Genomic DNA, 14,388 nt, shown 5'->3' on the forward strand with positions numbered 1-14,388 from the left:
ATCATCTTGAGTGCTTATGTTTATAAAATTAAACATGCCTACCCATTACAACGATGTAGGGTCGGTTACCCCCTGTATGTAAAGGAGCCCCAACATCATTCCCTGAAGACCTACATCGGGTATTCCAAATTCTCACCGACCTACCTATTACCAAGACCGACATTGCATCCGAAACATTAAATGATCCAATACTTCGGCAGATCTACAAGATTGTCGAACATGGCTATCTATTTCCCACCTACATCGTTGAAAATTTTCATCCTTACGCACATAAAGCAGAATTAAGCATCGACAATGAATGTAGAGGTTATTCGAGTTATTGTTCCCACAATGCTTTGACAGAGTATTCTCACACAAATTCATTCACTTTTGTTTAATTATACCTTTTTAAAGAATCACGTTAACAATTCACAATTAGATATATTTGCTATTGCAATTCATTATTGACTTTGTTAAATTCTGCATGACAAAGGTCATGGTTATTATTATTAATGATGCATCTCTTGTAAATCTGGTTGGAATATTGTTCTATGCTATTTCGATTGCAGTCAATTAACAATAGGTATTGAGTTATATGCATATTTTATTTTCTTAAATTTAATTTCTAATCAAGTCTATATAATTATTATAGTTAATTGAAACCATTTGAAAGCTACAGAGGGTCATTATGGGTTTTATTTATTATTATCAGATCTTGGATATTAATAACACGAGGGAAAACTAATTTCATTTTTGTTGTTGATCTTATCTCGCCTGATCTTTGCATCCCTGCTATATAATTTTTATTAAAACCTTGATTAGTTTTTTTTAAGCATTGGGAGATGTAATGTATTACATATTATTACCAGCATTATTATTGTTTATGTATTATTAGGGTTATAATTACTGTACTGCCGTGAAACATGGTAGCGGAAATTAATAAAATGAGTCTCGTCCTGTCTAAAAAAATATCAACCGGTTATTTTGTTCGTTGTGTATCAATTTACAATCCATCTCATTAAAACCAAGACTAAACCTAAACCGTAGTAATGAGGAATTGATGTAAATAAATATTCTATTTTACCAGGGTGATGGGGGCAAAGGAAGATTTATTATTACTATGAATGAATTTGATTTACACCCTTTCGACACTCTAAAGATGTCACTGTCAGATTCAGCTGGTATCTTGCACAAGTAAGTTGATAGTTTGATGAAGATGAACAATCCACTTTTAAAAAAGGAATATTCTATAAGCTTCTCATTAAAAAAAAAACAAAATAGTTGTAGTCTTTAAAATCCGTTTTCAATAGAACTTTCATCAAATGAGAGTTTGACTTATAGGTACTTATGATAGTCTCATCACTATTATTGAAACCGAAGTGGCAATTCGGACTCGAGTCTGAATAGTCTCCCTTTGCTTAATCTAAGGAAGCTGTCAGGGGAATACAACACAGGTTATGTGAGATTCTCTTTATTATCTTTGGAACGGTTTGCGGACAATGGGCAGAGATGGAACTTATAGTGATAGAAGGAGGGTTCAGAATAAATTCTGTTTTGGTGATATCAGACTAACTCCGGGCTGATACCCCTACTTCAGACTGCAGGATTGTTACTTGTCTAACACTATCACAATATGCATTATTTTCTCCTGATTTTATTTGACACTGTATAAAGTAGGCTGTGAGAAACGATCTTCATTTAGGTCAGTGTTACTTTGACTGACTTTTGTTCCCATTACACTTTGAGGAGTTTTAAAGTTTTTCTTCCGAATATTTGGACTGACTTCCAAATGATCAATGATTTTGTCTTTCCAGTCCAATAAAGCAGATTCAAGTTACCTCTTGACATTTCCAACAGCCATTCATTACTGCTAATTTCATTTGCATCAGTTTTACATAATTGTCAAGAACAAAAATATATTGAATTTAAAACACAATCAAAAACTATACTGCTACGAGCTCAGATTACTATTTCCCTGTTTGCCTTTATTGTGTGATGTTTCAGATTTTGTAACTTGTTCACTTTTGTGGTTACCATTATTTTTAATTTGTGTCAAAAATTACGGCTAGTTCATAGAACACACAGCAGGTCCAGATCAAATTTCCTGTCCATTTCACATCTGATACACAGTTGTTTGTAAATGCACATTGGAGTTTGAGTCCGAATACATATAGGAGACTATTTTGACTTGAGTCCGAATGGTACAACCTATTGAAGCTCTCACGCTTTGAAGGTGAGAGTTTGTGTATCAATAATTGTCACTGGAGAAAATGCTGGACGTTGGTCATCAGCATTGCCATTTTTGTCCATTCCAATACCACTACCTGCTCCCTTATCTGGGTAAGCTGTTTCTTAAAGAATGTGGATGCCAGCTATTTAAAAGGAGTGAATCGGTTGAGATGTGACTTTCTTGTGATTATTTTTCTTCCACTTCCACCTCTAAAAATTTCATGGAAATTGGTCTAGGTAAGGGATGATTTTCTGTAGTATTTGATAAAGCGCATTAAGAGATAAGCATGAATAGATGAAAGCGGGTTTGTTGGATATTTTAACAGAATGTGTTGGAAGTTTCAATTGAATTGATCTATCCAGTCTTATTTTTTATCATCCAAAAGTTGTCAACTCCATGACGGAAACATATGATATTCTTTTTTCCTTTTACAGTACTTTGGTTCCATCTCAATGAAACCTGCATCATTATAAATCGCTTCTCAACACAATGATACCCATCTTTTAAAAATCAGATACTCGGATGAAGAGTAATGCTCAGTTTAATGGCTGAAAATTGGACTCCTATTTGCCTATGTTATTAACTGACGAATTATGTGACCTCCATTTGGATCTCAAGACTGGCCTAAATATTATGATTATAGCTTATTTTAAAAATAGATAGGAAGAATACTGAGAGAGAGAACGGAGAGAAAACGGAGAGAGAGAGAGAGAGAGAGAGAGAGAGAGAGAGAGAGAGAGAAGGGGGAAAGGAAGAGATAAGGAATGATAGTGTGAGAGTGAGAGAAAGAGAGAAAAGAGAGAGAGGGAAAGACTGAGATAGACAAAGAGAGATATAAATTTTTGCGCATGCTTTTATTTCCATCACACAGATTTTATGAGAAGATGTACAACAAGGTCACTTACGTGTTCAATGAACATGTCAAACTGGAATTTGCGGGGGGTGCCAATTCTTACCCCACCTTGAAAGCTACGGTCAGATGGATGGCAGGTAATTGTGGGTCATTTCTATCCATATTTGAGACATTCACTCAATCTGGGTAAGCGAATGATAAAAAAGGGAATTTAAAATTGAAATGACAGAAAAAGAAAAAGAAATTAGGTATTTCACACTTACATTCTCCCTAATAAAATGACTAACTTCATCCATGTTTCATGCTTTTAGAATATATAGATTTAAATTCGATAAGTTGTAGTGGTAGCGTATTGCTATAAACACCGGCAAGTCTTATTACTGGACAGTGCAGGACGATGTGATCGCTGGTCTCTGAACCGGCCTGACATTTCCGGCAGGCATCACAATTCCCAAGTTTCCAATTGCTCATATTTGATGCAGTTCTGCCATGTCCTGTTAAAAGGTGATACCAGCTCAGATCACATCCTGTTGAAACAGCTGGAGATGAGTAGCCAGACTAAGTTCTTCCTTCTCCTGGACCCTCACATCCAACTTTATGAAAGCATCTAAATTACCCTGACAAAAAATTCATTTTGAGGCGGTGGGTCACGTAGTTGATTGATTAACCCTCAACAGTGGGAATGCAATCTAATCTGACATTTTATATCTAATTGTTTTCACCAAGAGAGCAGTACAGTAATGCAACTTTGATTTCATCCACAATAAATCCAGAGTCGTCGATATTTAAGTAATATTGCAGCTTCTGCTTAATGTTGGAAATATCAAGATATTGTCATTCTTCTCAAATCCCTGTCTGTATTGGGTAAAATTTTCTTATTAATACTTACTTGTTCTTTCTTTTCCATTTACTTTTATATTTTTTTCAGCTTACAATAGTTTTTATTATCATTTGCAACCCACTAAGCGTCCACCCAATTCCCTTTTATATCTAAATATGCTTTAATTATGGTAATACAATAGACCATTTATAGTTATATATTATCTAATATTTACTCGTAACAGATAAGGATATGTGCTATAATGTGAAAGACATGGGTTGGTCTTATAATGGTAAAGTGAGTTTTACTAAGTCGTACCAAAAATGCATGCCATGGTCTGAAGCTGTTAAATGCCCTCACAATCCAATTGCAAATGGGTAAGTAGCTTGTTCCTTTTGATAGCAACAATGTAAAAGAAAGAAATCTGAAAACGTATGTATGAAATCGTGTCCGGCAAAAAAAGAAATAAAGATAAAAGAGAAAAAAACATCCTAAAATAAAACATACCAGCATTTTCCTCTCCTCTAATGGACAGCACTGTTTAAATCTAAGAAAAGATTATTTAGGCAATATTACCGATGTCATTCTAAGATGGCGTAATGGCATTTGGGCAATGTGGAAATTTCAACCAATGGGAGAGCAGTTGTGGTCAGTTCAATTTTCTGGTCCAGTCGTCATTAAGACCCACAGAATTTAGGGCGCACTATTTAAAATTAAAGAACAAAATCTGTATATGATGACTGAGGAAATATAAATTACTTATTATTAGTTATAGTAGGTTTCCGATACAGGCCCCTTTAAGGCTCCTCTTCACCAGTCTCAATTTTTGGCTTTAAAGTTGTCATATGCCCTTTCTTGGTCTGACCAGAACTTATCAAGACGGATTTTAAACGTATTTACAGAATTCTCAGTTACAACAAATGTTGGTAAACTTAGGGCAAATTAATTTTTTTCTCAGTGATGTTTTAGAATGCTGATGGTAAATTTTCAGTGGGTGGTATCTATTTCCTGTTCTTGGAACAACATCACTTGACATCTTAATAAATCCACCTGTTTCTTTGTCATATATTCCCATCAGTATTTTGTAAATTTCTATCCTGCCCCCATTCCCCCCCCCGGCTCTCCTGTAGCTTAGTGTTGGTAGTTTCAACTTCTTCAATCTCTCCGCATAACTTAAGTTCTTCATACCAGGTAGTTATTTTGTTGCTCTTCGCTGCACTCCTTTGATTTGCTCTATCAATTTTGTAGTCAATGGTGACCTAATGGGGCTCGCAAAGTCCAGGTGGGTTTTCACAAGTGATTTATATAGTGAAGGGAAATTATTCCTATTGCAAATAGCTTGCTTGTGAGCTTTACAAATGTAACAAACTATTCATTCTTATTTTTTTGCTAATTTGATCTCATTTTCAGCCGATGAAAGACTATGTTAATTTTTTTGACAGGGTTATGGGTTTTTACAAAAGAGGGTAAAAAGAAATAGGGTAAGGTGCTTGTTGTCAAGTGAACTCCAAAGTGTTTACTTGCCAATAAGTAGGTTACCTTATATCCCATTGTGTTAGGCTCATAATGCGACTTCTTATTTTAAAGCTCTGGTGTATAAAGAAATCGAAAGAGAATACAAACCCAACCCCCAACAAGCTCACCAAAGAATAAAAGAACTATCAGGGAAAAGGAAAAGCAAAGCAGCAGGAAGTTGTATCCAAAACAAACAAGGGGAACTACTATTTGAAGAACAACATATAGAAAGCCGATGGGTAGAATACATAGGCGAACTGTACAATGATCCAAATAGAAATGAACCACCATTGAAATTCAAAGAACCATTAAGCGGACCAAACATCACCAAAAGTGAAATTGAACATGCCATGGAACGAATGAGGGATGGTAAAGCAACAGGCCCTGATGAAATATCTGTAGAGGTATTAAAAAGCCTAGGAGATCTAGCAATTGATGAACTTCACATATTATTCAACAATATATACAACACTGGGAAAATTCCAGAAGATCTCTGTAACTCTATTTTCATAGCAATACCAAAGAAAGCAGGTGCAGTCAGATGCGAAAATTTTAGAACTATAAGTTTAATAAGCCACATCAACAAAATACTGTTGCGTATAATTATCAACAGGCTAAGGAATAAGATTAACCCCGAAATCGCAGAAGAACAATATGGATTCCAACCTGACAGAGGGACAAGGAACGCAATATACCTCCTCCGTGTTTTAAGTGAAAGAGCTATACAGGTTCAGACCCCACTATACCTCTGTTTTGTCGACTACAAAAAAGCTTTTGATAGAGTACGCCACGAAGAAATACTAAAACAACTGCACTCCATTGGCGCTGATGAGAAAGACCTCAGACTCATGCAAACATTATACTACACCCAGCAGGCATCTATCAAAATCGGAAACTCTACAGGAAATTCCATTCCTATTAAGAAAGGAGTCCGTCAAGGGTGTGTTGCCTCACCAGATCTGTTTAATCTATACCAAGAAACAATCATGAGGGGCATAACTAATATGGAGGTAATAAAAGTAGGAGGTCACAACATAAATAATATAAGATACGCAGACGATACGGTACTCATTGCAACATCAGAAATCCAACTTCAAAAGATTGTTGACAAAGTGGTAGTAGATAGTGAAGCCAAGGGAATGGAAGTGAATATCACCAAAACGGAATGCATGGTAATACAGAAAACCCCCGAAAACAACAACACCTGCAATATAACGATTCACGGCGAGCAACTTACCAACGTAGAAAGTTTTAAATACCTAGGTTCAATAGTGACAACAGATGGAAGATGTAACCGAGACATACGAGCAAGAATAACTCAAGCCAAACAGGCCTTCATGGACCTGGGAAACATTTTGAAAAACAAACAGATGTCGTTCGGGATTAGATTCCGAGTCTTGAAGTGCTACGTGTGGCCAATCTTGTTATACGGATGCGAAAGCTGGACTACAAATGCAGAAACACAAAAGAACATTGAAGCTTTTGAAATGTGGTGCTTGAGAAGGATGCAGAGAATATCGTATACTGCACACAAAACGAACGAAGAAGTGCTAAAACAAACATACCAACAAAGGAAACTAATGCCCTTAATAGCGGATCGACAACTATCCTTTTTCGGACACATAGTAAGGAAAGATAAAAATGAATACCTGGTAAGTTGTGGAAAAATACCTGGTAAACGCGCCCGGGGGAGACAAAGAAAAACACTCATAGACCAACTGAAGGGCTTCACCAACCTAACAATCCAAGAGCTGTTTGAAAAAGCAAGAGACAGGGAGGAATGGAGAGAGATAATTCATGCAGTATCCGAAGCCTGGACCAGGCATGGAACCTAGAGGAGGAGGAGGTATAAAGTCAAGATAAATTTTAAGCTTTCTTTTTTTCTTTCTTTCTTTTTTGTTTGTTTGTTTTCTTTTTTTTTTTTTTTTTGTTAAAGTCTCTACAAATCTTCATCTCCACGCCTCCCCCCCCCCCCCAACCGCACCTAAAAAGAGGGGTGGGTAAAATCAATTCAAACCAAAAACAAAAGCAAAAAACGACGTTATACCAAGAAATGCATTTATATAAATTGCACATATTAGCAGGTCTGATAACTGAACGCAATTATGGGCTTGATTTAACATTCTTGTAATGAACATTTTGTTTAGTGAAATTGAGAATATTTCTATTACAACAATGAGACCATAACAATTTAAGTTATCAGACCTGTAAATACATGTATGATGCATTTAGTAATTGAAAACATGTATGTCTACGACACCCCAGAGACTTCATGGACAATCTAGACAGCAATTACTGTCGAAATCCTGACGCTGAAAAACAACCCTGGTGCTACACCCAAGATTGTAAAAAAGCCCTTTGTGATGTCTGCCTTTTAGGTATGACCTTAATCTGACACGGTTTTTTTGTTTTCGAATATTTTTCTTATTACATGTAGACAATTCAACTCTCTCCTTACCAGCCATTTTCAGGATTTTCCCTAAAACTTCACACCCAACTAACACAAAAATATTTTTTTATCACTCTGACATAATAGCAGTAAAATTCTTGACATACATAATTTCTTAAGCAAAACATGCCCTTCAACGCACTGTCCAATTTGCTTTAAGTTTTATGATGTACAAGAGAAATTTGAATAAGAAAACTATTGGTTGTATCGTAACGAATGTGACGATTTTTCTATGGGTGGTAAGGGGAGTGTTAAAAGGGAAATAAATGTTATTGATAAATGCCATTATTATTTATTCTTTTATTGATAAACTAACCCCACTGCTTTAGCTCTGCCTTAAGGGCCTCAAAAGATGTTTATCTCACACCAGTTCCTGTTCCCTAATTTGTCACTTTACCTTATGAATTCTCTTTTATACTCCTTAAGCACATTGTTTTTATATGTTGCACATATAGAGAAATACTTAAGGTTATTCCTTGACAATGAGCATTGCTCCCCTTTCCTTTTAACGGTTTTCACAGAAAAGATAACGTTTGTAAAATGGCGATTTTGTCAAGAGTATAAATATGACCAGTTGTCTCAAATCGGTGTGGTGTGGGGTAAAACTATTGCTTATAATTGAGTTTTAAGTTTAACTTATAATATTTGATGGTTAAAAAGTACAGTCATTGAAAAGAGTGAGTCTTTTTACTTAAACTGAAAAAGTTACTAACTCTGGTCATTTTTGCTATAGGCTTACACTCAATTTTCTTTATTTAATTCATTCCGAACTAACACGGGATTTATCGGGATTTATTGTTTATGGTCTGATTGATGGATTAAGGAACTAATCACATAACTGACTGTCTAAATGAACTAATATAGTAATGCATGACATTGACTCTCATGTTATTGCTATGTCCTCTAGGTAGGACTTTTGCCATGACCTTTGAACCAAGGTGCCTGTATAAAATATAATCTCTTCATCTTTTAAATGATTCATCCAGAAAATCTACATGATGTTGGTGATGATTGCCAAGAGCGCAAGAGAAGGGGCGAGTGCACAATGAAATCCATGGATTGTGCTAAAACCTGTGAATTGGACCAGTATATTAAAAGAGGTGAACAATTTTGTCAGAGATAGATACACAGAGATGGTTCATTGTCTCTCACTAAACTAAGCCAAGTGTGAAAATAAAACGTAAGCACAACTGACAGCGGGCTTGGCGAAGTTTGTGTATTTACGTTCGGCAAATGATAAATTAATCTTCAGGAAATTCATTATCACACATATTTGTCGTTAAAGTGTGTAGATAAATCATTTTTCATGTCTCTATTAACAAAATACAACCAGAAATACATCTTTTTTTTTAAAGTGAGAGAGACATTATTTAGAAGACGGAAGACCGAGTGAGAATGATTTCAGAGAGAAAAAAAAAGATTCAGCATTCATTTTTTGGGCATTCAAACTAACTAAAAGCAAATTTACTTACTAACAAAGCAAATTTACTTACTAACTATGATATTTAACCACTTCTTTTTTCACAGTTGCCACTTGCAGCAACCCACCCGATGTTCCCAATGGCATAGCTCAAGGTGAAAAACAGAACTCCTACGCAGCTGGTCACAGTATCATCTATAAGTGTAACAAAAATTCCTTTGATGTTAAAAGAACCTGTCTTTCCAGTGGTGAATGGTCTGTGGCTAACACTGCATGTTTGGGTAAGTGTCTGTGGTTAGCGTTCATGCCAATATTTATGATATAGTCATTATATTATGCTTTCAATAGCCACTATATGTTTCAACCTCAAAACTATATGCAGTGATTTATTGATGCTATACATTTCAGTAAAATACTCACAACATCTGCCCACCAAATGAAAAGTACCAACATACTAAACAAACTTGAGCATTTATATAGCTCAATATCCACATAACTTGCTCAAAGCATTTTACGAGGGATCCCTAGCCAAGAGCAACACTCAACATAAGGACGAGGCACAACACCTGTATTATTACAATATTACACTTTTTTTCCGACAGATAAAATACTGTTTACAGCCAGGTACTCATTTTCCACCTCAGTACAGAGAATGTAAGTAAATGGGCTTGTCCAACAATACACTGCTCAGAGAGGGACTCGAACCCAGGACCTATAAGCCCAATGGCCAATGTCTTACCACAAGACCAGATACCCATGCCAAATCTGTGTGACCATAAATGTTTATAGTCTGATTGATGTATTAAGGAACTAATCACCTAACTGACGGTCTAAAAAAACCTAATATAGTAATGCATGACATTGATTCCATTCTTTCAATGTGCTGAATATTGATAGAATATATGAGGCTAGGTCTAAATTTCTGTTTTATTGATTCAGAAAAGTGTGTGGAGCAGTTATGTTATAATAACAGGAAATGAAGTGAGTAGAATAGTGCCAGAAGACAAAAAGAATAGTATAAGCTTTGCGGTGATAAGGATTTGAACCCACAATCTTGCCACGAGAGGGACGCTATATAATCGATGTCACCCATCACTCCTAATAATGCAGTTTCGCAAGTAATATCTATCTTTGGTTTCTCTCGCAGGTTTAGTGTCTTTCATTGCTTCTTGAGGTCACAAGGTCAACACACAAACAACAAGAGTTTTTTGGGCGAGTGAACAGTTTAACAAATAAATTGTTTTCTCAACCCAAACATGTAACACAGAGACCATTGAGACATTGAATAAGCTCAAATTTTGGGTTAATTTTAATTCAGAAAAGTGAGTAGATAGGACACTTATATTAATTATATCAGGAAATGACGGGGGACAAAAGGGACTATCTACAATCGATGCCACTGACCACTCCTAAAAAAGTGGTTTCAAACATGTAACTAGAGTTTGAGTCCCTCTCGCAACTTCTTGAGGCATATATTCCCCCAATATTAGAGATTACTCGATGTCTCAACTGTTTCTAGATGTTTGTGTGGAGACTATAGCTCATATGCTTACTGCTAACTCTTCAACAAACGTTCATGGTATTTGTGTATTGACCTCATTACCTCCTCATTATCATCATAATTATCACAATCATCATAAGTACTATTATTATTATTATTATTATTATTTATTATTATTATTATTATTATTATTATTATTATTATTATTATTATTATTATTGTTATTATTATCATCATTATTATTATTATTATTATTTTATTATTATTATTATATTATTATTATTATTATTATTATTATTATTATTTATTATTATTATCATCATCATCATTATCATTATTTTTATCATTATCATCTTTCTTGTTATTATTCTATCACAGCTTGCCCCATTGATTTCATATACTTCCAAGGAAATTGTTATAAATATGTAGAGAGAAAAATAATTTATGAAAGTGCCGAAGAGGATTGTAAGAAGCATGATTCAAGAGTTGCTGTTCCCGAGAACCAGGCTCAAGCTTCATTCATATCTTCATTGCGGTGAGTTTCAATTATAGTGTAGTCCAGACCAGATAATTTCTTCAACAAACTTACTCGAGTTAATCCTTTGAGCTCAACACAAATCATCAATAATCAACATTTCACAATTCAGTTCTCTCCCCTGCCGTCCTCTCCTGCTCTCTCTCTCCAGACAGTTCCATGTTTACACCAGGGTTGAACAGTTCAATTTGATATAAACGTTTTTGAATCTTTTTCCATTAAAAAAACAAAGCAAGGTGTACTAAGCCCTTTGATTTGCTTTAATCGATACACATACTCAGATACTTAGCAATGTGTTTCAGCACAGGTTCAACATATCCCACTCCAGATCTATAAAATTTCACACTGAACTGTTAAATTGACAAGGAACTGTATATGAACAACTGTGGTGATTTCAAATTCTGATCTCCAAATACCAACACGAACATTCAGGACTTCCCACATGGACATTTTTATCCCCCTGACATCTACCAAAGACCTCAGAAAATCCTCATTTTACTACCCAAAACCATCTCGGATTGGAACAATTTACATCTGCACCCATTTTAGATTTATTTACAGAGCTTCTAGCTCACTGCTTAATATTCACCTCATTGTATTGTTCATGTCAAAATCTTCATGAGTGAAGGTGGACATTAAAGGAAGAATCAGATTCAGATATTATTTACTTCAAATTGTATGATGATAATAGTTTTTTTACTAATGCATATACGAATTCCACTAAGAAGACCTAATTAATGATTAATGAGTCTTCGGTCTCTCAACTTTAAAAAAAACAAAAACAATTCTTAACCAAAGACGATGCCTAATCTGTAATTGAAACATCAAAATTCTCTTCAATATTAATCAACATAAGCAAGATAACTCTTGAGGGGGAAGTAATGACACATGTAGCTATTCCTTTGGGGTTTACAAATTATAAATATGTAGAGATGTCTTAATCACACATTCTTTACTAACATCACACAGGGGCAACACAAACTGTCTGTGTGTATCGCTATCTATTGAAGAGGTTTTTGATCACCCTTTTGAAAATTGTGTAGAACTAAGACATAAAGGGACTGGATCGATCCCAGTGGTCAAGTCAAGATTACATTCTGACCCAGCATTGATTTCAATGGCTCTTAGATCTGCACAAAGTACTTTGCCATCGACTACCGTCTTGTCCAACAAATAGAACATAATTCTTATTGTCTTTTTAATGAACTGAGACAAACTCCAGCTTCATGGACCTTATGATATGGCTCCAAATGACAACTTCTCACTATGCATGCAGTGTCTTAGCTGGCTAAATTGAGCTTCTTGACGATTATATCATCAATCCATATTAAAAGCATTAAGTTCTACATTTCATCGTCCCAATTTAACCCTCTCCTTACCAATTATTTTAAAAAATCGTCACATTCGTTACGTTTACGACTAACAATTTTTACATTCAGATTTCTTGAATACATCACAAAATTTAAATATATTTTTTTTCTTGTAGTTCTGAGAAATTAGTGCTGTGATTTGCTGAACAAGATTATATATAACATGCACTTTTTCCTTTTGAGTTATTGTTTTAAAATAAATATGTTGAATTGGTATGATGTTTCGGGGAAAATAAGAAATGTGGTCGGTAAGCAGAAAATTATACACATTTGACTTGATTTAGTCACAAGTCCCAATTGTCAGAGGAAGATTTATGATCTATTGTAAAGTTTTATAATAAGTAGCTGAAATATATGTGGATTCCAACCCTACTTAGCAATGTGAAAAATTCATTCAGCATTTCCTTGTTATAGAGCAGGAATGCATTGAACATTAAAGCCATGTAAAACACTTGGGTGAAATGTGACGCACTGCCTCAATCTGGTATTATGTCAGGGTGAACCAGATTACAATAAAAATGCATTTACTCTTAAAATTGTCAGAAATATGAGATTCTACTTTCAAGTCACTTAAAAATTTATGTTCTTTCTTCTTAATGAGCCAAAACAGAAAATTTTGTACATCTCACATTTGTGGCTATAAATTCGATTTTTATTATCTAAATCCTTCTGACATATCTTTTGGCACAATTCATTTACAAATAGTGTTATATACATTTATGCCACAAGGCCATTTCCTGGTATTACTTAATTCTAAATACATGATCAATTCCAAGTGACTTAATCCACCTTTCGTTCTTTTTTTTCTTTTTTTTTCTCTTTTTCCATAACATTAATTTTTTTAATTGAAAAATTCAGATCTGTCGCCAGATTGCCTACAGATAATATATGGATTGGACTTCGGAAGGATAAAAAGAAACACAAATACATTAGGAATGACAGAATTGCATTGACATGGACTAATTGGAGAGAGCGTACGTGAAAAAAAAATTTGCTCACTGTAACCCAATGTTTCACATTTAAATGCTTTACTTTCCTCACCCCCCCCCCCCCTCTCCGTTCTTTTTTTTTAGTATAAGCAATTCTTTCCTCATCCATGTTATTGTTTTCTTTATATTCATAAAGTGTTAGTCCTAGTTTAAGAATCATTGCTTTATCATCAGTTTCTTTATACAAACTTTTTTTTGTATAGCTAAATCATGTATCTTTCTGCATGATATTTAGTAAAAGTTAAGCTTCCCTTGCTGTGAACCTGGAACAAAACTGCTTCAATGGAGCAAAAAATTTGTAATGATGAATATTCTGCACCCAACCGTTCTTCCAGGAAAACTTTAATGCACATATTAAATGTAGTATCTGGAATTACTCATCTACATTTTACCTCCTTTTACAATTTTGTGAACAGGATGTGAATTAATAATTTAACATTTAAAATGACGAGATATGTAACATTTTTGTGGGGTTTTTTTCATGTTAAGATTTACTATGTCCCCATGAACTTTATCCAAATTATTATAGTTTCGATCATAAATTAAATTCTATTTGTAGTATTGAGATTGCCCGGACATAGTTGGGAAATTAGCCGCTTCCCGTTTTATTTTAATCGGGGATATGGCCGGTAATCAACGGTAATCAACGTAAGACGGAGCCTTGTGTACGTTGCAGATGCAGGACATGCCCACACTTATTCGTGGAAAATTCCATCAAATTCCCGGA

At 34.8% G+C, this 14,388-nt stretch overlaps 1 protein-coding gene across 2 annotated transcripts in view; it reads left to right on the top strand.

Moving 5' to 3' along the window:
- Window positions 1-14,388, top strand: part of LOC144967120 (uncharacterized) — a 107,339-nt gene that overhangs the window by 49,622 nt on the left and 43,329 nt on the right. For both annotated transcript variants that reach the window (XM_078903965.1, XM_078903966.1), the window contains exons 28-35: window positions 1,067-1,173; window positions 3,081-3,199; window positions 4,127-4,259; window positions 7,663-7,775; window positions 8,833-8,946; window positions 9,374-9,547; window positions 11,146-11,302; window positions 13,531-13,646. In XM_078903965.1, the coding sequence (XP_078760091.1) occupies window positions 1,067-1,173; window positions 3,081-3,199; window positions 4,127-4,259; window positions 7,663-7,775; window positions 8,833-8,946; window positions 9,374-9,547; window positions 11,146-11,302; window positions 13,531-13,646 (1,033 nt within the window). The remainder of the gene's footprint in view (window positions 1-1,066; window positions 1,174-3,080; window positions 3,200-4,126; window positions 4,260-7,662; window positions 7,776-8,832; window positions 8,947-9,373; window positions 9,548-11,145; window positions 11,303-13,530; window positions 13,647-14,388) is intronic.

Source organism: Berghia stephanieae, chromosome 3 (genome assembly GCF_034508935.2).
Source record: "Berghia stephanieae isolate SIO BIC M18660-M18661 chromosome 3, UCSD_Bste_1.3, whole genome shotgun sequence".
Lineage (NCBI taxonomy): Eukaryota > Metazoa > Mollusca > Gastropoda > Nudibranchia > Aeolidiidae > Berghia > Berghia stephanieae.